We start from the raw sequence: 18294 nt of genomic DNA on the forward strand, positions 1-18294 counted from the left end.
GATCAATCGCATCCGAAACGCACCTAACCTGAACTGGCTCCGAGACTTTGAAGACCGCGACAGGGTAAAATTGTTCTCTGTTTTGACCGTCGCCATCTCAGAGTTGTACACGGAAAACGCTTTGTTTCGAGCAACGCTTGACGACTTTACAAGCGCGAGACCGGATGCTGCTGCAGAGGTCGGACGCTTTCTTGGTTCGTGCTGGGTTGAAGTTCTGCCGTTTGAGGAGATGCGGGAGAAGGATGAGTGGGGGCTTGAACAGGCTATTTTGGAGGTCTTGTTTCAAATTCGGGTTTGGAAGGCTAGAAGGAATTGGTTAGTGGCAGAGATGGATTTGGGGAAGCATGTTGTGGCTGGCAGGCAGGGGTTTGAGGCTTTTCGTTGAAGTGAAATGAAGGGGGATGTTTGGATGTGAGATTTGAGATTATGGGACGTTCGTTGGTATTGGTGTTGAGCAAGTAGTACTTTTATCATTCTGTCATTGATCTGTCCATTCGCCGTCACGCTCATCTCGTTGATCAATGCATGAACACTTCCAACGTAACTTCGTTTCCCCATCCGACATCTTCTCCGCTCTCTTTCCAAGCTCTTTCAATATCAATCTCTAACACCTTTCCATTTGCTTTCACGCATTCCACAGGAATCGGATTCCCGTAGATCAAGACAATGAAATTGTCTGACACTGTTCTCTCTTCCAAATCAGAAATCCAAAGACCAAGTATCCCGAGCGCTTTCAATGAAATCCAGGTTCTTAAGCGTCCGCTGTCTTCGACGTAGACATCATATCCCGTCACGGCAGCTGAGCCGGTCATTTTGCCCACAAGACCTAGCATGGCGACTTTGACGGGTGTCTTTGCCGAAGAGAGGCTGAATTTTTGCAGAGCATAGGATGTGAGAATTTCCCAGCTTTGAGCTTGGAGTTGGATTCCAACTAAAGGTTCCGTTGTTTCTTTGCCGGAGTCATTGTGGAGTTTCAAAGGTTGTGTGAACTTTCCAGAAGTGAATGATCCGATCACGTATTCTGCTTCCTTTGAAGCGGAGTCTGTACCAGGGAACTCGGACAGGTGGACGAATTCGCTAATATGACGACCGGAGACGTTGAAGATTCCGAGGATTCCTGTGCCGGTTTGGGCGAAGCCGTGGTAGGTTCTGATTTTGAGGAGGGTGAGATCTTGGTAGGCGTTGTAGGGGTTTGTGGCTTTTCCGACGATTTGGGGGCGGAGGATTATGGTCTTGTCGCGGGGTGTCTGGGCTGTCATTTGTTTTATGAGGGTGATGTCGTGTTTGCCGGGGTAGTCGGTGAAGTAGATGGGACCGCCGGAGACGCAGCGGGCGGCGGCGTGGAAGCCGGCCCAGTCGTGGGAGGTTTGGAACATGTCCCAGTCGGGCAGGACGTTGAGGTGTTGGGTGAGGAGGGAGTTGTGGGCGTTGCAGAAGATGTGCCAGGGGTGAGAGGCGTCGACTTCGGGGAAGAAGTCGTCGCTGTTGCGGGAGAGGATGAGGGGTTTGTTCCTTGGGAGCTGAGTATGGAAGAGGTTCTGTGGGTTTTGAGACATGCATGAGATGGCGCGACTGCTCAAATGGCGAAGGTGTGCGACAGTCCAGGCGTCTTGGTAGGCTTGCATGAGGCTTCGTCGATCGGGAGCGTGGGCGAGCAGATCTAGGAAGAATTGTGCGTCCGTCTTGACACTGTCGATACCAGATTCGGCAAGGAAGCTGTAGAAGTCGTTGTACATTCGTTTGACATCTTCTGCTGCAACGACAGTAAACGTGCCTCCAGCCACGCCTGGCTCCTTTTCGACCTCGATCGTTTTGTAGTTCTGCGCGATCTCGCCATTGGGATCAATGCCGCCCCAATATCCGAGCAGTGCATGCCAGACCGCGATGTGCTTGATATTTGGATGTCGCTTTCGGATCTCAGCCGTGGTCTTCTTCATGCCATCTGGAAAGCCTTCCGGATTCGCCTCGAATGCGGACCAGCCACGGAGGAATTGAGTATCACCTTTGCTGAGCGACTGCCAATTGTCGTCTATGATGAGGGTAGAGATATTGATGTTCGCCTTGGCGAGGTCGTCCAGTGCGTCGTATATATTTTTAGCAGTGAGTTTCTGTCCTAGCGCGTTCCAGGTGCAGAACGTAAATCCGTCATACCAGTCCTCAAGCCATTCAGGACTGGGTTTGTCGTCTGGTTGCACAGTCTTGATGAGCTGTTCGACAGTAGCAGTCTCCTCATCTGCAGCACTGTAAGACTGCACAATCTTTCGGGCATGATACCAGACAGCTGCATTCGCAACCTCGAAACTGTCGGCGACAGCGACCAGCACTCTGCTAGTCTGTTCTTCGTTGCGGTCATTGCGAGCCTTGATGATGATGTTTCCATTGTGGTCGTTGAAGAAAGTGGTAATCACATCATCGATGCCGCTGATAGCCAGAATCACGACATGCAGACCATCCTCACGCAAGAAAGACAATTCAACGGCATCCTTGTCGACTTCGAATTTCCCTTTGCCTTGACGCGGAGCAAGCCAAGGAGACCACAGTCGCACCAAGCCAAACCATCTGGTGCTCCGATTGACGACACCAAGCTGATGATGTTGATAGCCAGAGTCTTGCTTGTATGCTGGGACAACCGGGGCTGTCAGCGAATAGAGGTGGGTGTTGTCAGTATCTGGCCGCTCGCTCTGTACTTGGATGTCGCCACTGAGACCATTGAACCAATGCTGGAGATCGTAGGTGGAGTGTTTTTGGAACTCGTTGTTTTGGTAGTTGAGTTGACCATCACCTACTCCCGTAACATCCTTGATCCAATGCCAGTCCTGGTCTTGACTGAGTTGATACTTGATCGTGAACGAGGTAGATTGCCCGTGCTTGGGAGTGCCGGGAAGATATCCGGTGTACCAGATTTTGACAAGATCCTTCTCTGATGGTCTGTTCAACAGAAGTAGCTCGTTAGAATCAGATGCGAGATCGAGTGGCAATTCCTCCCAATCATGCTCGCCACCATGATTGTGCCAGATGGTGACTTGTGGCGGCTCAGGTCCAATGAGGCTGGTGGGTTGGCTATGCTCGAGCAAGACAGTAAACGTGACGCCCTCTTGGTCCTTTGGGATTATGGTTGCCTGCCCAAGCGGAGGCCAAACAGTGGTGTTAATATACAAGTCATTCATCTCGTCATCAGTCTCCGGCGTAAATGCAGCAGCCGGCTCAGGTGGCAACTGTTCAGGAAGGAGATCTTGTTCAGCCATGACTATATCGTCTGCTGGAGGTGGATAGACTCGTTGCCCGGTGACGGTATCGCAGTCTGGAGGCGAGGAAGGTGAGCTCTAGCGCTGTCTTGAAGCCGCCTACAGGCAATACTCACACCCAAAGGAGATCTGCTTCTGCTTCACGCGTGAGACGACCATGATGGCGGCGAGTGTAGTATACGGGGCCCCGCGTCCTGCAAGACGGCAGCGTCAATGGGCGAAGGCGGTGGCATGGTGCAGACTCCACTCCCCTGCCTATAGCACGTCACCGCTCGTGCTCTACACACTCGTGTAGCTCTCACACTCCATGTCGAACATCCCAAAACGGCAAGCAGCTGCACCGCTTAGTCATCCAACATTTTCACCACCGGCAAGCTCACCGCGGCGATCACGGCGCTGCTTCTGATTCTGCAACATCGATGACCTGCGCACGCTCGGCGAGATGTTCGACACCATCTGCACCCTCCCGCTCTCCTCCGACATCTTCGCCCAGGCCGTTCACCCAACCCTACCGCTCGTCACCGTCGGTCTCTCCTCCGGCCATGTCGCGACCCTGAAACTTCCACCCGTGGACGAGGACTCGGAGCCCGACGATGTCAAGCGTTCGCCTGAGCGCAGAGGATCCAATGGTACAGACTTCGTAGACACGACATGGCGGACGAAGCGACACAAGGGGAGTTGTCGCTGCTTAGCCTACAGCATCAATGGCGAGCACGTCTATTCTGCAGGTACAGATGGGATCGTCAAGGCTGCCGACATTTCGACAGGAAAGGTCGTTGGCAAGATTGCCATCCCACCTGCTGCGAGTAGCGCTGCTGGAGTCGAAGTAGACGCGCCTACTGTCGTGCACGCGCTCAGCCCGCAGACTCTTCTGCTTTCGACAGATTCTGGCGCATTGCATCTGTACGACTTGAGGGATCCTGCGCCGAGCCTGCCTCTTCAGGATGGCAAAACTGCGTTTGTTCAGAGCAGGCCGAGTCAGACATATCATCCGCACGCCGATTACATTTCGAGTCTTGCGCCCATTCCTCCGAGCGCGGCCAGCACAAGTGGTTATAGCAAGCAGTTTCTTACCACTGGAAGCACAACCCTGGCGCTGACAGATCTGAGAAGAGGCGTTTTGGCAAAGAGCGAAGATCAGGAAGAACTGCTGCTGAGCTGTTTGTACGTCACTGGTCTGCCAGTCAAGAAGAGCAGTGGGAGTACGGGCGAGAAGGCCGTGGTAGGTGGTGGAGATGGTGTGATCACGTTGTGGGAGAAAGGGCAGTGGGATGATCAAGATGAAAGAATCGTGGTCAGCAGAGAGAAGGAGACTTTGGATTGCATGGCAGCCATACCTGACGATATTGGAGGTCTTGGTAAGAAGATTGCTGTCGGCATGGGAGATGGACGTATACGCGTTGTGCGATTGGGCATGAACAAGGTAGTCGCCGAATTCGCCCATGACGAAGTCGAGGGCGTGACTGCGCTTGGCTTCGATGTCGAAGGACGCATGATTTCTGGTGGTGGCCAGACGCTCAAGGTCTGGCGGGAACACTTTGCTGCGCCTGATGACGATAGCGATGACGAGGGCGCGACTGGCAAACGTGCCGCTGACAGCGACGACGATAGCGATGCAGAGGAGGCTGAGGACAGCAGCGACGAAGAAGAGAAAAGCAAAAAGCCGAGAAAGAAGAAGAAGCGAGGCAAGGCACCACAAAACGTGCCCAGCTTCGATTTTGGTGGACTTGATTAAGGCGTAAATCTGGGGCGGCAGCGCGTTTGCGAAGATACCAAACTCACGTAGTCTTGCATAGACTGAGTTTCTCATCTCTGAACTCGTCACATACAGTGAACGTCTATACTCTATGTCCGATTCTACTCATCGCATTCATCACTCCACCTTCTTCATCTCCATAATCTTCTCACTCGTCCTCTTCTGCATCAAATACTCGCCTCCTCTCCACGCCTTATAAACCCCATATAATCCACTCAAAGGCCAAAGTCCCCAAACCATCTCTTTCCATCCCGCTGCTCCTTCATCTTTCCCTTCCAAATCCACTTTCACTTTATCATACACGCTCGGCAAATACTGCGCTCCATACTTCTGCCTCAAAGCATCATATTCTTTCTTATCATACATACCCCAAAACTCCTCTTCAGTATAATACGCATGAGCATATAACCATTTCCTCCCGCCTAGTTCATCAACCTTATGTTCCAAAGAGCGGTTTTGCTGGAGGAATTCTTTTCGATTACGAGAGCCAGGGCCCCAAACTCCAAAATTCATCATGAACTCCGGCGTCTTTTCCGGATTCGCAAGAGAAGAATATAATCCATACTCTGAATTCTCTGCATCCCGGCGTTGGCGTAATGGACAAAGCCAAATTGGATAGATGGAGAAGGTCTCATCGAGCCAATCGTGGAAGGTTGAGGTGTTTTGGTAGGGGATTGCGACGTCTTGGATTATGTAGATTTTTGCTTGGCCGGAGGCGTGCAGGGCGTGGTACATTACGCGGGTGTGCATGAAAGAGTCGAGGATGTAGCGGGTGATGCGGTTGAAGGGGGTGAGGAAGTATTTGAAGGCGTAGCGGCCGACCCAGAAGGCTCCGCGGTCGTAGCGGAAGAGGTAGTCTGCGAGGGGGGTGTGGATTGTCGTGGTGGCGTTGGTTGTTGAGTGGGATTTTGTGAGGCGTTCGACGTGTTGGTAGAACCAGCGGTCTTGGGCGCGGGTGAAGTAGTAGAGGGAGGAAGGGGATGTTGGTGGCGAGTTGGTGAGTTTCCCGGAGCAGATTACTATGTGGTTGTGAGAGAAGACGATTCCGTCCAGAAAGTCGATTGATGGATTGGAAGTTTCGCTTTCGACGAGCTTCATTGCGTCGTCCATTTTGGTGAAGGGATGGTAGGTCAATTCCACGTATTCTGCTGCATCCCGGAGTTGGATCTTGAGGAGTGTGACAACTCCTAATGTGCCGAATGATGATGCTGCTCCCCAAAAGAGCTCTGGGTTCTCCTCTCGACTGATACGCTGGACCTCGCCCGTCGGGACAACAATCTCGATCCATCTGACAGTGTTGTCGAAAAAGCCGTGACGGAAAGAACTGCTCTCGCCGCTCGTTCCTGCGAAGCCTCCTCCGACAGTGATTCCTGGAAACTCCATCACCACGAGCGGAACAAGACCGTTGGCGTATGTTGCTCTCACGAAGTCGTCCATGGGTACATTTGGCTCCACAGTCGCGATCTTGTTGGTCGTGTCAATGTCGAGGACATGGTTCAGCTTGCTTGTGTCTATGGAACTGTTCGGGTCTCGGCGGGAGTCGCGAGTGCTGTTTGTAGAGCCATGATAGATGCGATACGGCTTTTCTGCTTCGTAAAATTGTCGTACTTGAGATGATATCTTGTCTACTGCTGCATTGTGTGTTTCCATCTTGTAGCGAAGCGGAAGAAGAACTGTTGCTGCGGACGCCCAGTGTAGTCTTCGGATGAGGTTTAGCAGAGTTCGACACCTCCTGCGTCAACTCAATGGATTGATGAAATACGGCTTCAAAAGATGACAATGGAATTGTATGTACCAAGACGTTGTCGTAAGTGCGGGTCTTCAGCCACACCTGATTGGCCATACCGTTTTGCCAAGCGTCAGCATTGTCAATACCCAAGGCAGGCAACCACTTCAATCCATGCTTCGGCCCTTCCAGATCACATTACGCCACTATGGTCGGGAATTTGCGACAAAATATGCAGTCACAGACAAAGACGAACATGAAAACGAGCGGGTGGAGGTACGACCGATTTTCGGGCAAGCGCAATTGACCCCATCACGAATGCAATTGGACGCTCAGCGCCAGATCCCCAAAAACATCGGATGAGAATGTCTCGAACTTGTTAAGTATAGCTCAAGATCTTGTTCAAGATCAAATCGTTGATGAAGACATTTCTCGTGCCTGGTTTCACATTGACCGCGCGAACAGAGGCTGACAAAACTTGAATAGCAAAGCAGATGCAAACTGCAGCAAGAAGACTATTGATCAGAAGCAAGCAGACCCTTCTAAATTCGCTTACAGCAGTCCGAGAGCAGCGCGCAGAAAGAGAGCCCTAGCAAGCCAACCTACCACTGCAGTGTCGAATCGCCAGGTGGAGTCAACAACTGACGTCTGCCATTCGCAGCCACTCTCGACCTTCTCGATAAGCTTTGTTGGCATCCAATCTGTACAGAGTTTCTTGCCAGCTTGATCACGAGGCCACCAAGACCGTTCTATCTCGTCGAGATGTCCCAACGAGCTTCACGCTCGCAGTCTCTGCAGCAGTCGCCATAGCGCCAGCATCTCGAAGGACAGGCTGGTCATCGAGAAGATCCCGATCCAGGCTCCGGTAGAGCAGAGGGAGAATCGAGCTTTTCCATAATCTGAGCTTGCAGCGATAAGTATGAAATGATGCGACTGTAAGGAGGAGGACAGAGCCGGCGACTAGAACGATAGGTAAGATGAGCCAGTGCCAGGACACGGAGACGTATGATTCCGTGTTCCAGACTTCGCCTTCTAAAGTGGTCGTATAGCTGGAATTGGCTCTCAAACCGAATTCAGTCAGCGATGCCGCGACACCCTCCAAGACCTCGGGCAGTCTATTTGTCTTCATGTATCGCATTGTATCCGAGCTCGCTATCGGTTCATCAAGTGGATACACGGTCCCGCCCCGAACAGGGACTTCAAAGATTTGACTCCAATTACCGCTCAGCCTGTCAACAAGTACATTCGTGAGTTCATCATACATATCCCAAAATAAAAGACGACCTCTTCCGCAATTTCCAGACGTCGTGATGTTGGGCATTTTACGCGACTGTGTTGTGTTGCTGGCCACCGAAGCATTGGCTTGCCGCTCCCAACAATATTCCGTGTAAGTCGGCGTCTGTCTTGTTGGTATCGACATAGAGCCGAAATTCGTGCTGGTTTTCACAGTGACGGAGGTTCCGTTGCCGACGCTCGACATCAGACTAGTCTCGCATGCACTGAGCACGCACTCTTGAGCACTAGAGATACAAATGCCACTACTGACAGTGCCATTGCATAGCTTGGATGTGACGTGCCCTAAGACCAGGTACGGATTGTAAACTCCAAGGCGTGTCGTGTTGATACGGTCATAGCCGGTCAGTGCATACAACGGCCACACAAGCTCTGTCGCGTAGGACGATCGGTTGTATGAGACCCACGGTGAATACCCTCTCATTCCAACTGGCCCTGGCCTGGACGAAACTAGAAAGCCTCCAAGAACCTTCGGTTTGAGCCCATGGCCAAAGTCGACCAGACAATTGGTGGAGTTATCGTTGATACCTTCGTCAATGCGATCATCCAGGATTGTGCAGTTAACGATCCTAGCGTAAGAAGTTGCATCCTGGCACTTCGAGCACCAGCCCAGGGACTGGTACGGTTCCCAGGTGCAATTTCCTGACGGGCAGCTGAGCTGTCTATCGAAGCGGTCGGCGCTTGAATAAACACCAGCTATGGTAGCATTCACCCATCCAGAAGGATCTATGTTCAGCGGGAAAGCTGTGGCGTACGTGACTTGCGGTCCCTCAGTGACCTGTAGTACAGGTCTGCTCTGGTAATTCAAGATCTGCTGAACCGCAGGATCGAATGCGAGCGCCAATATAGTGATAATGGCGCCTATTGTAGCCAATGGACGTGCCCGAAGACTGACGAGCAGAATGATAGATCCCAGAGGGCCTCGGCTGGCAGCATCCATTGTCTGTATGTCTACTAGCTTCCGCTTCTTCTCGTAGTACCAACACCACTTCAGCTGCCCAATCGATGTCGATACTGCGAAGACAAGCATCGAACGACTGATCGTGGCCAGGATGGAGACGATAGCGTTGAGCGTTATACCCCATGGCAGTTCCGGCAAGCGCTTCTTGTCATAGTAGCGCAGAATTGCGGCAATGGCAATGGTTGACACAGAGCTAATAAAGACAGCGATGATTTCAGGGATCCAGGTGTCGAGCGTGAGGTAGTACCACCATGTCGTCCGCGCTGGAGCGGGCTTGTTGAGGGATCGGAGGCTGGACTGCTCGTCTGCGGGTAGGATAGTGTAGACAGTGTCAGGCTTGGACTCGAATGCGCCACCAGCGCCGTTAGGGCGTCCGGTCTGAGCTCGCGACATAGCGATCGGTTTGCAAGCAGACCAGGTCAGACGAGTATTTGTGGAACATCGGACGGAAGTACAGCTGAGCGCGGGCTGGAGCAGATCATGTAGCATACACCGAGCCTCTCAGCCTTGTCCGAGGACTCATGAGGCTCCAAGCCACCTCCATTTCATGCGCGATGCATCAGGCTGAGCGTGGGGACTGCGAGAGTCGGAGCATTTCTCTTGCTTTTGCTGCGGGCCATAATTGCTGTGATCGAAGCAGAGATTGTCCACTGGCTGCTTGATAGTCTATCAGGCTGGAGAGATGCAAGATTGGAGCCTGATGCCTGGCAAAGTTCATTGATGGATGTCGTGGGCAGTTTGTGTGAACCCCATAGTACATGTATGTGGCCTAGCTTACATATGGGCTGCCGTGGTCAAGTATCTTACTAAGCCGTCCGCGGAGCATTCGTACCGCAAGAATGCACAGCCAACTTTTAGACTTTGTGCTTCACCTCTCGCGAATTTCCCCACACGGATCAGAAGCAGCGAGAGTTGGTACAGTCGGGCCAAGTATCGATAGGAAAGAGCAGAACTTGGCCAGGCTTTGCTGCAGCGCGGTTGACCGTCCCGTGGCGAATACGGCGAAGGCTGCAGGCCACGCCTTGGCCGTAGGGTCGCACGACATATCATCTGAGATGAGCCTCAGCTTCCATTGACTTCACAGTGATTTGCCCATCGTGCTTTTGTACACTGACTGCACAAGATCAAGGCTGCGCCGAGTACCGACAAGCAAGCAAGCTTAACAAGAAGCCTGAACTAGACCCAATAGTCTAAATGCACGCTGATCGGAGAAGATGGAGCTGACAGGACAAATTCCGTTTAGAGCATGTCTATTCTGCAAGTGATGGCGCGGCGCCATCTCGTTACACATTCAACATGTGGCTGTGGTCTGGTCGCTGGAGGTTCTGGATCCGACGGTCCAGCCGCAGCCACCTCGCGTTCGCCGACCACCTGCTTGCGAGCGGTACCGAAGCACTCAACGAGAACTGATGGCGTCCATGTGGGCAGCACACACATCCAATGACCGAGACACCACGATGTTCAGTTGAAACATGCCGATGCGCCATTACTGTATATGCACATCTGCGCAAAAATGCTTGAGCAAGTTCTCCAGCTGGCAAGATCCGCGATGGTTTCGTGTTCATCCGGGAAAGATCTGCGTTTCTGCGCGAAATCACTGCTCTAGCCCCCTCTGGGTCAAGCTGCACGCGCGCGACACACACGTGGCGTACCGAGGCGAATCACTGCCAGTCTCGGCTCCAGGCTAGTTCGATACACCTTCACGAAGAGTGGTGCTCATGTAGCTTATTATGATGGCTTGCATCCCCGCCCATGGCGAGCTGTTTTCTCCACCCACACGTTCGAGTCACGCTATAGCCACGATACATTCGGAACCAGGGATTGCAAGCCGACCACAACAGCATGTTACGAGCGGGCTAGGAGCTCCTGTGGCTGTAGCAGCCGTGTCGCGAGCGAGGAGGACATAAGGTCGTGGTCTCACCCTCCGAACTCTAAACACTGTCCTCCATCGCAGCACTTTTCCTGCTCAACATGGGTCTTGAACCTCTTGGTCGCAACTGGGGCGACATTGTGAATTGGGATGATCTTGGAAAGGCATACGCTGGTTTTATTATCGCATGGACCGTCATCCTTTACGCCGGCGTCGCTTGGCTGATCAAGAATCGCGACTTGCCCTTCATCAAAATCCGCAATGTGCCAATCGCAGTCGCTAGTGTCACCTGCCTGCACCTATACCTAATCAAGATCGTGTTGGCATACACCACGAATGGCCACTTCCTCTGCTCGCTGGAATTCTGGATTATGAGCATCTATCTCCCGTTCGGCATCGCACTCTTCCAGGCAAACTTAGTCCAACTATACAGCATCAGTGACCAACAACAGAAGCTCGCCACATCTGCTGCATCAGCTTCTACCGCCTCGATAGCGTCTCGTTCAGGAGTGCGAAGCTGGTGGCAACGATGGAAGGATTTGCCACAGATCAAGAAGTCCTACACCTACATCGGGATCGGCATGTTCATCCAAGTCATCATCACTGCTGCCATCTATGCCGCTACTCCAGAACTCCAGGGCGACTGGAGGAGTTTTGGTAAGGTGCCACACGCAAAGGGCCAAGCACTTTGCCGTAAGTCAGCGGCCTGGGTTCCATCTGCTTTCTGGCAATTGGCCTGGTCATGGTTCTTCGGTCTGTGGACCCTCTGGAAGATCAGGAATATCCACGACACCCACTACTGGCGTCTGGGAACGTGGCTCAGCGTTATCTCTGGCCTGCCCGGAACGCCACTCTGGATCGCAGCGGTGTTCTGCATCCAGTTCAAGCCCGTCAACATTCGATGGGTCCCACCAATGTGGTATGTGACGTTCATCTGTGCTTTGTCTAACTTCTCCACTGACATGTCGTCGCAGGCTTGCTCCAGGTATCATCGTCATGCAAGTCGTCGCTGTCTTCTTCCCCATCTACGAGGCCTTTGTGTCTCGAGCACAGATGCGTGAAACCCTCACGCTTATCAGGAACTGGGAAGAGAAAGGCGCCCAAAGCGGAGAACCCAGCGTGAACTCTGGCGAAGTCAGTAACCTTTCGGTGGGCGTTTCCACGCGCAGCAAAGAGATCTTCTCCATGGCTTCGCTGGAAAAGGCCTTGGCAGTCAATCCATTACCACTACTGCACTTCGCCGCCAGCAAAGACTTCACTGCGGAGAATATCATCTTCTTGATGCGCGTGCGTGAATGGCGACAAGCATATGCCTCCGCTCCACGTTTGCTCAACACTACCGCTCTCACCGCCGACGCTCAAGAGTTGCTCTTCCGCATGGGAGTCGACATCTACACCACCTGCGTCTCAGACACATACTCGGAGTTCCCCATCAACATTGACCACAACATCAAGGTCGCGCTCGACAATGTCTTTGCACCCGCTGTTCCAGACAAGAAGAAGCGCCTGTCCGATGACAGCACCAGCAGCAGCCCATGGGACATTGACATGGATGCCCTTCAGAAAGCTCCCATTCAATTGGAAATCCAACGCATGACGCTCTCGCGTGAAACGAGCGATGAGTCGGTCGACACCATGTGGTCGGCGAAAACAAAATCACTCAAGAGTCAAAGTTCAAGAGACGTCAAGACAGCTTCCATGGATGACGATGAGAGACCAATCTTCGCGAGACATCCTGCGACCGCACCTCTAGGTGTCGCAAGAGCCAAGATCAGGCCTGCGTTTGATGGCGCCGTCTTCGATGCTGCGGAGGCTAGTATCAAGTACTTGGTTCTTACCAATACTTGGAGAAAGTTCGCGCAGGAGGCCCAAGGAGGCGACGAGAAAGGCATGGTTTGAAGTGAAGACGAAACGTCTGCCTTGTCCTACAGCGCAGATCAAAAGTTTTTGAACACCTCGCCGGCCTTTGAGGAAGAAATGCTCGACTGAGGTCGTCGAGTGAAAACCTCTTGTGAACGAGTATGCTCGCGTACACGCCTGCTCGACGCTCGCAAGGTGGTCGGACTTGACAACCTATCGGGTGCCCGACCCCAGCGTCAGCATCACCAGAGCACACGACATGACATCTAGAGCAGCGGCATGGCACGAATCACCGCTTTCGAATCCAGTCGCGACCTTTCACGCGTCACACGGGCAACACTCCGAACAATGATGTATAGCCTGCAGTATCGCATCAAGCTGTGAAAAGGGCCTCCCGGATATAACGTCGAGTGCTTATACTGATCAACAGGATCAACAGAAAGATACGCAGTGCTTGAATGTATGCTAGGTCAAGGCGTGCGAGCACGTGCCGGCAATTGCGGCAAAGAGGTGCTTCACGGGAGGGAGGGGTCACGTAGGAACCTTGATGGGATGGGGTCTGCGTGAACGCGCTCGACGCGGATTGATGGAAGTAATAGCTAGCTAGCAAGCTGTTTGGTATTACGTGCTGGTGGTACTGTAGTCACCGACTTTTTGATGTCGCTGTAGATGGTGCAATTTCTCTGGCGAAAGCCGGAAATTTTCGCTTGAAATGCCTTTTCATATATTCTCGAAGTTCGTCGCTTGCAGAAGCCATGAGTACGAAGTGTTGACAACTTGGCTTGCATGCTGCGAATCATGCTTTTCTTGTCATTTTTGATTCGCGCGTGGGGAGCTTTTCTCTTAAGCCGCACTAGCCATGGCTCGGAGGCGCATGTTTCTCGGAGATGTAGTAGTTGTTGAGCATGTCCCCGCATGAGATGAGGCAAAATTGTTGTGTGCCACTGCAGTTCTCTTTCGACGTTGCTCGTATTCCTGATCCAGGTCGAATCCAGGCAATGTGTGGAAGCTGATCGTGCGAAGTGTAGGATGCTCAACAATCAATCAATCAACTTATCGAATCTGACTCCAGATTGGTCCTCCAGCGAGTGATATCGTGCAGCTTGACGTCGTTGTGAATTTGGTAATGAGCACATTGGCCGGATTTCTCGTGGCACTGCAATGCACTTTTTGAGATTATACGGGTGCTAGGCATCGACATCGAACTTGGCCCGCACTGAGTCTCCGTGGTATTCCCTCTCCAAACTGAGCTTTGACCGATGGTATGTCGGCAGGGCGGATAGTATCATTCCCATTGCTCGCCCGGGAGTTCTCGGACGAAGGTTCCTGGCGATGCTCCTTGGTTTTGCAGTGCAAGATGCTGGAGTCCGATAGCCCGATCTTCAGCTCCAGACCCCTTTGGTAAAGTCAGCTGAGAACCAAAGTATGGCGTTGACGTTTCGTCAGATTCCCGAGTGCTAGATGTTACTCACCATAATTGTCACTCGCCAGCCCAACCATGCCAATGATCGAAGTAATCGCCAGCGCTTGAGAGTCGGGCTGCCGGTGGTGGTTGCGCTGTCTGCTGTTGCATGGGAATCTGCTGCGGCTGTGGTGCTGGAATTTGTGCTGCAGTCGCCGTTTGCGAAGCTTCATGAGGAAGCAGTGACGTGAGCTCTGGATTGGTCTCCCACCAGCCCACGAAGTCGTTGTTACCGGGAGTCATGCCAATCCTGGCGTAAAGTAACGTAGCGATGTCGTCGTACGCGCCACCTCCTCCAGCGAAAGGATCTCGTTGTTGCTCCAATGCAGAGTCTGGAGAAGGCAACGGGAAAGCTATTGTTTGTCGTCGGCTGGTGTTATCGAACGTCGGCATGACGGGCGTTTCATCGGCAGGGTGAAAGTCGACTGCATGTTCAGGAAGCTGAAACTGAAGCTGGAAGCTTGGTGCTCCATTTCCTGTACTCGCAGTTGCATCAGCAGTCCTCAAGGTCTGGGCTTGAGGTTGTAGCGCTGGCTTGGGTTTTGACTCGCTGGCAGACGATGCTTCGTCTTGGAGTTGCCAACTGTCCATGTAGAAGGCCCTTTGAGGTGGCTGTGCTTGCTTGTAGGTAATCTTGACGTTGACGCTAGGAAGTGGGGGCTCAGTGAGAGAAGGCGACGGCAATGCCTCTCCAACACGTGCTTGTGCAATTCTGGGATCCATAGGTGGGTTTTCGCGAGGTTTGGGCGACTCCGTTCGCGGCTTTGCCTTGATCGCTGGTTTTGCAAGCTTATCAACGATATCTGTCTTCCTCCTCTTCACTCCCGCAGCAGCAGTACTTAACGAGAATGTACTCGAGCTGTCTCGCCGAGGTCGTTTCCTCTCAGGTAGTCCCTCGCAAACCAGCCCCTTCTCTCGACAAGTACGACAGTTCAACTCTCCCGAGCACTTGATCTTTTTCCGCCTGCAGGTGAGGCACGCCGCTCGCACGCGGCCTGATAGATTTTCCTTGTGGCCAGGATCGGAAATGAATCGGAATGTCTTTTCGTTTGCCGATGTCGGTGAATTTGGCCCAGTCATGGCCAAATTGTGCGATTGAGCACAAGCTCACGTACGGATGGTGATTTATTGTTTCGTCAGCTCGGGTATAGCACCGAAAGTAGCCGGAATGAGCTTGTTTACCAATCCTCGAAAAAAGTTGCAAAGATTGGAGCAGTATCAGAGAATATAGATGTTTGTCTAGGCACAAATGGTTTTGAAAGGCGAACTGACGTTTTGTCCAGGCAGTGATTATTTCCGCAGCGCGTGCCTGAATAGAGTGGAGCGAGACTAGCGGCAAAGAGCTGCAGAATGTCGATCACCCAGAGCGCCTGCATCTGGGGTAGGAAAGTGTAATCTGGCTAGGGCGACAAAGATCGACTCTTCACAACGGAGCATAACGGTGTCGTTCTGGCGACCACAGTCTGGAGGATATTGGTGTCGGGACATCTCGCGTAGATAATATATGATCGAATGGACGACACGAGTCTCGCCTCGCCAGATCTGCTGCATTGTCAATAGCTTCAGTCAAATGGCCCAGAGAGAATGCTAAGCGCCCATGAACAGGTATCTCTTGTGTTTGCGATTCCTCTGATCAGATACACGGGCATTTTTGCGAGCTCAACGGACACTTGTGGCATTGGTCGAGGTCACCTCGCCTTCTGCAGATCCTCCCTTGGGACCATTCGAGAAGGCGCTGGCAGGGCTTCACCTAAGCCCTTTTCGCCACGAACAAGGCCGCAAGCAAGGCTTAGAGATGGGTGCCATGATTCTGCGGCGTCTAGAAGAAGTTTCGGAAGTTCGGATGTCGGGAATGCGGCCTGGCTGCACCATGCTTTTGGTATGTCGTGTCGAAATGCGTGGAGTTCGAGCTCTTGGCACGACGTCGAGAGGACGAGAAGCGGTTTCGGCAATTGCGGCAATTCCTCCTGCCCTCGACCTCACCTTCTGAGCAGTTCCTGCCAACCATACCGCGCGGATCGGCACGTCCTCCATTCCTGCTGTTCGGCCTCCACGCTGACCATCGCGATCGAGGAGACTGGCTCTGCAGCTTGACCACGGAACCGGTCCGGTACCGTATCGTGTTCGGCACCATTACCATTGTCCAATTACATCTCCTACGATACGTGTGGGTCTGTCAATACTTGATGGCTACTGGTGGCACGATAGTAGAAGCGAGCACTTCTTAAAAAGCCACCGTGGTCGAACAGTTGCGGTATACTATATAGCACCGGACAAAGCGAGAATAGCTTCAAGTCTCAGAGATCTGCACGGAAAGTATGAGAACGGCTTACTATTTGGCCAAGGTGAGAACTGCAACCTGCCGCCTGAATCAAGCAAGTATGACCGCGAAGACATGCGCCACAACTTGCGACGGCTGATCCAGAATGAACTCCATCTCGCCAGTCGAGTCAAGAGCGGCTAAGCTCTCATCAGACGTGGACTGGTCTCGATGCAAGGCATGCGACTTAGCAGGACTCAAGCGCCGGTGTGCTCACCGATAACGTGGACATCACCTGGAGTGTGATTTGTGTGCACGATATCAAAGCAGAAGTGCAACTAAGGACCGCACGTACGCGTGGCTGACCATGGAGAACATGAAACTATCAAGCTTTTCAGCGGTCCTTCCATGGAATGTCCATGGGACCAGAATTGAAGATGCCAAATGTCCGGAACTCCGACACAACAACCGCTGCATACATTTTGTCTAAGGCTCGAGATTTGCTCCGATTCAGAAGTCTCGTCGACATACCTGAGCCTCAGTAGCTTCTAGAGTTGACAGCACCAGGCTACGGTAACTTCATCAACGAACAAGTTTGTCTGTGCTTACCTCTCGACCTATTTCCTCTGCTAGCAGAGGTACACCTTTTTGGAGTATGCAGCAACGCCACAGACTGGAGGAAAGGACGGCTGCTTTCGAGGTCGGCTCGACCATGCAGCGAAAAGCACTAAGTTGCTCAGAATGCAAGATTTTCTGTGAATGCTTCGACTCGAATGCAGAAGTGAATGGGAGCACGTGAAGATTCACTCCTGTTCGGTCGCATTGAGAACACAAAAGCCGGCCAGCCTTTGCACCTTAATCTCGACTTACACCAGCGGATATCAACACCAATCCTAAACACCTCTTTACACCAGACACACCGCCGAACAGCATCGCACACCGCGCATCACCAGAACACACAAAGACATAACATTATCCAAGACAGCCACCACGAGTCGCAACACATCATGTCGACTTTCTCGACCATCAACTTGTCGCTCCTCCCCGCCATCCTCAAGCAATGGGAATACCTTCCAGGCGACATCAACGTCCTACTCGAGCGCATGGATGAGACCATCAAAATTACCACCGCACCAACACTCGAAGCCTCTATCGAGTACGCCGACGAGATCCCTGACGAGGAGTGTCTCGTTGTTCTCCACCACTGTGTTCTCGGCATGAAGGAGTGCGTTGAGCGTTTCCAGTACGCTATCGCAGAAGCTGAAGAAGCTGGTTTGGGCGCTGTCCTCATGGAAGTGAAGGAGTTGCAGGGAAATTCAGAGCTGGTGATGAGTGGTTTCGAGGTCATGGGACTCGAGGATGCGATGGAGGAGGACGGTGGCAAGCTGAAGGGCGAGGTGGTAAAGGTTGTGCAGGCTATGAGGGAGGTGAAGGGCTGGACGGAGGTGGTTGAGGAGGCTTTGGGTAGGAAGGTTTAGGAGATGGTCAGCAAGAAGAGCTTTGAAAGAAAGAAAAGAATCGGTTGGCACAGGGTCACCGAATCACGCAGCAGCAAGGGCCCAAGACGAAAGCATTGGCAGGCGGGTTGGTGGATTGAATCGCTCGAGACTATGGGCTGAAGGACCATGGAATGGGGAAAAACGTCGAGCGACATGCGTTCAACGGAACTGGAGAAGCACAGTCAGGACTAACACGGGCATAAAGCACCGCTGAGAGTGCTCAGATGCACTGCACCACCGTCATTCATTAGCTGTCTACATGCAAACAAAGGTTCTAAAATCAGCCTGCTTGGGCGTCGCTGCGAGCGAAGACTTGAATAAGCATAGATAGAAAAATGAACCGCATGGCTCTTCAACGAATA

General features: G+C 52.5%; 7 protein-coding genes across 7 annotated transcripts; 3 read left to right on the forward strand and 4 right to left on the reverse strand.

The window, feature by feature from the left end:
• Window positions 1–518: 518 nt before the first annotated feature.
• Window positions 519–3404, reverse strand: CKM354_000249400 (uncharacterized protein; the record flags this gene model as incomplete). Its single annotated transcript, XM_044797655.1, has 2 exons — window positions 519–3301; window positions 3362–3404. 2 exons carry the CDS (start codon window positions 3402–3404, stop codon window positions 519–521), a joined length of 2826 nt encoding a protein of 941 aa, XP_044653590.1.
• A 283-nt stretch (window positions 3405–3687) lies between these two features.
• Window positions 3688–4980, forward strand: CKM354_000249500 (uncharacterized protein; the record flags this gene model as incomplete). Its single annotated transcript, XM_044797656.1, has 1 exon — window positions 3688–4980. The coding sequence occupies one exon, from the start codon at window positions 3688–3690 to the stop codon at window positions 4978–4980; it is 1293 nt and encodes a 430-aa protein (XP_044653591.1).
• Window positions 4981–5118: 138 nt separating this feature from the next.
• CKM354_000249600 (uncharacterized protein) lies at window positions 5119–6651 on the reverse strand (the record flags this gene model as incomplete). The annotated part of the gene is made up of 1 exon (XM_044797657.1): window positions 5119–6651. One exon carries the CDS (start codon window positions 6649–6651, stop codon window positions 5119–5121), a length of 1533 nt encoding a protein of 510 aa, XP_044653592.1.
• An 803-nt stretch (window positions 6652–7454) lies between these two features.
• On the reverse strand, window positions 7455–9374 carry CKM354_000249700 (uncharacterized protein; the record flags this gene model as incomplete). The annotated part of the gene is made up of 1 exon (XM_044797658.1): window positions 7455–9374. The coding sequence occupies one exon, from the start codon at window positions 9372–9374 to the stop codon at window positions 7455–7457; it is 1920 nt and encodes a 639-aa protein (XP_044653593.1).
• Window positions 9375–10952: 1578 nt separating this feature from the next.
• CKM354_000249800 (uncharacterized protein) lies at window positions 10953–12750 on the forward strand (the record flags this gene model as incomplete). The annotated part of the gene is made up of 2 exons (XM_044797659.1): window positions 10953–11770; window positions 11826–12750. 2 exons carry the CDS (start codon window positions 10953–10955, stop codon window positions 12748–12750), a joined length of 1743 nt encoding a protein of 580 aa, XP_044653594.1.
• Window positions 12751–14191: 1441 nt separating this feature from the next.
• Window positions 14192–15253, reverse strand: CKM354_000249900 (uncharacterized protein; the record flags this gene model as incomplete). Its single annotated transcript, XM_044797660.1, has 1 exon — window positions 14192–15253. One exon carries the CDS (start codon window positions 15251–15253, stop codon window positions 14192–14194), a length of 1062 nt encoding a protein of 353 aa, XP_044653595.1.
• A 2187-nt stretch (window positions 15254–17440) lies between these two features.
• Window positions 17441–17911, forward strand: CKM354_000250000 (uncharacterized protein; the record flags this gene model as incomplete). The annotated part of the gene is made up of 1 exon (XM_044797661.1): window positions 17441–17911. One exon carries the CDS (start codon window positions 17441–17443, stop codon window positions 17909–17911), a length of 471 nt encoding a protein of 156 aa, XP_044653596.1.
• Between the last annotated feature and the right edge of the window lie 383 nt (window positions 17912–18294).

This window comes from Cercospora kikuchii (assembly GCF_019650295.1).
Source record: "Cercospora kikuchii DNA, contig_00002, whole genome shotgun sequence".
Taxonomy (NCBI): domain Eukaryota; kingdom Fungi; phylum Ascomycota; class Dothideomycetes; order Mycosphaerellales; family Mycosphaerellaceae; genus Cercospora; species Cercospora kikuchii.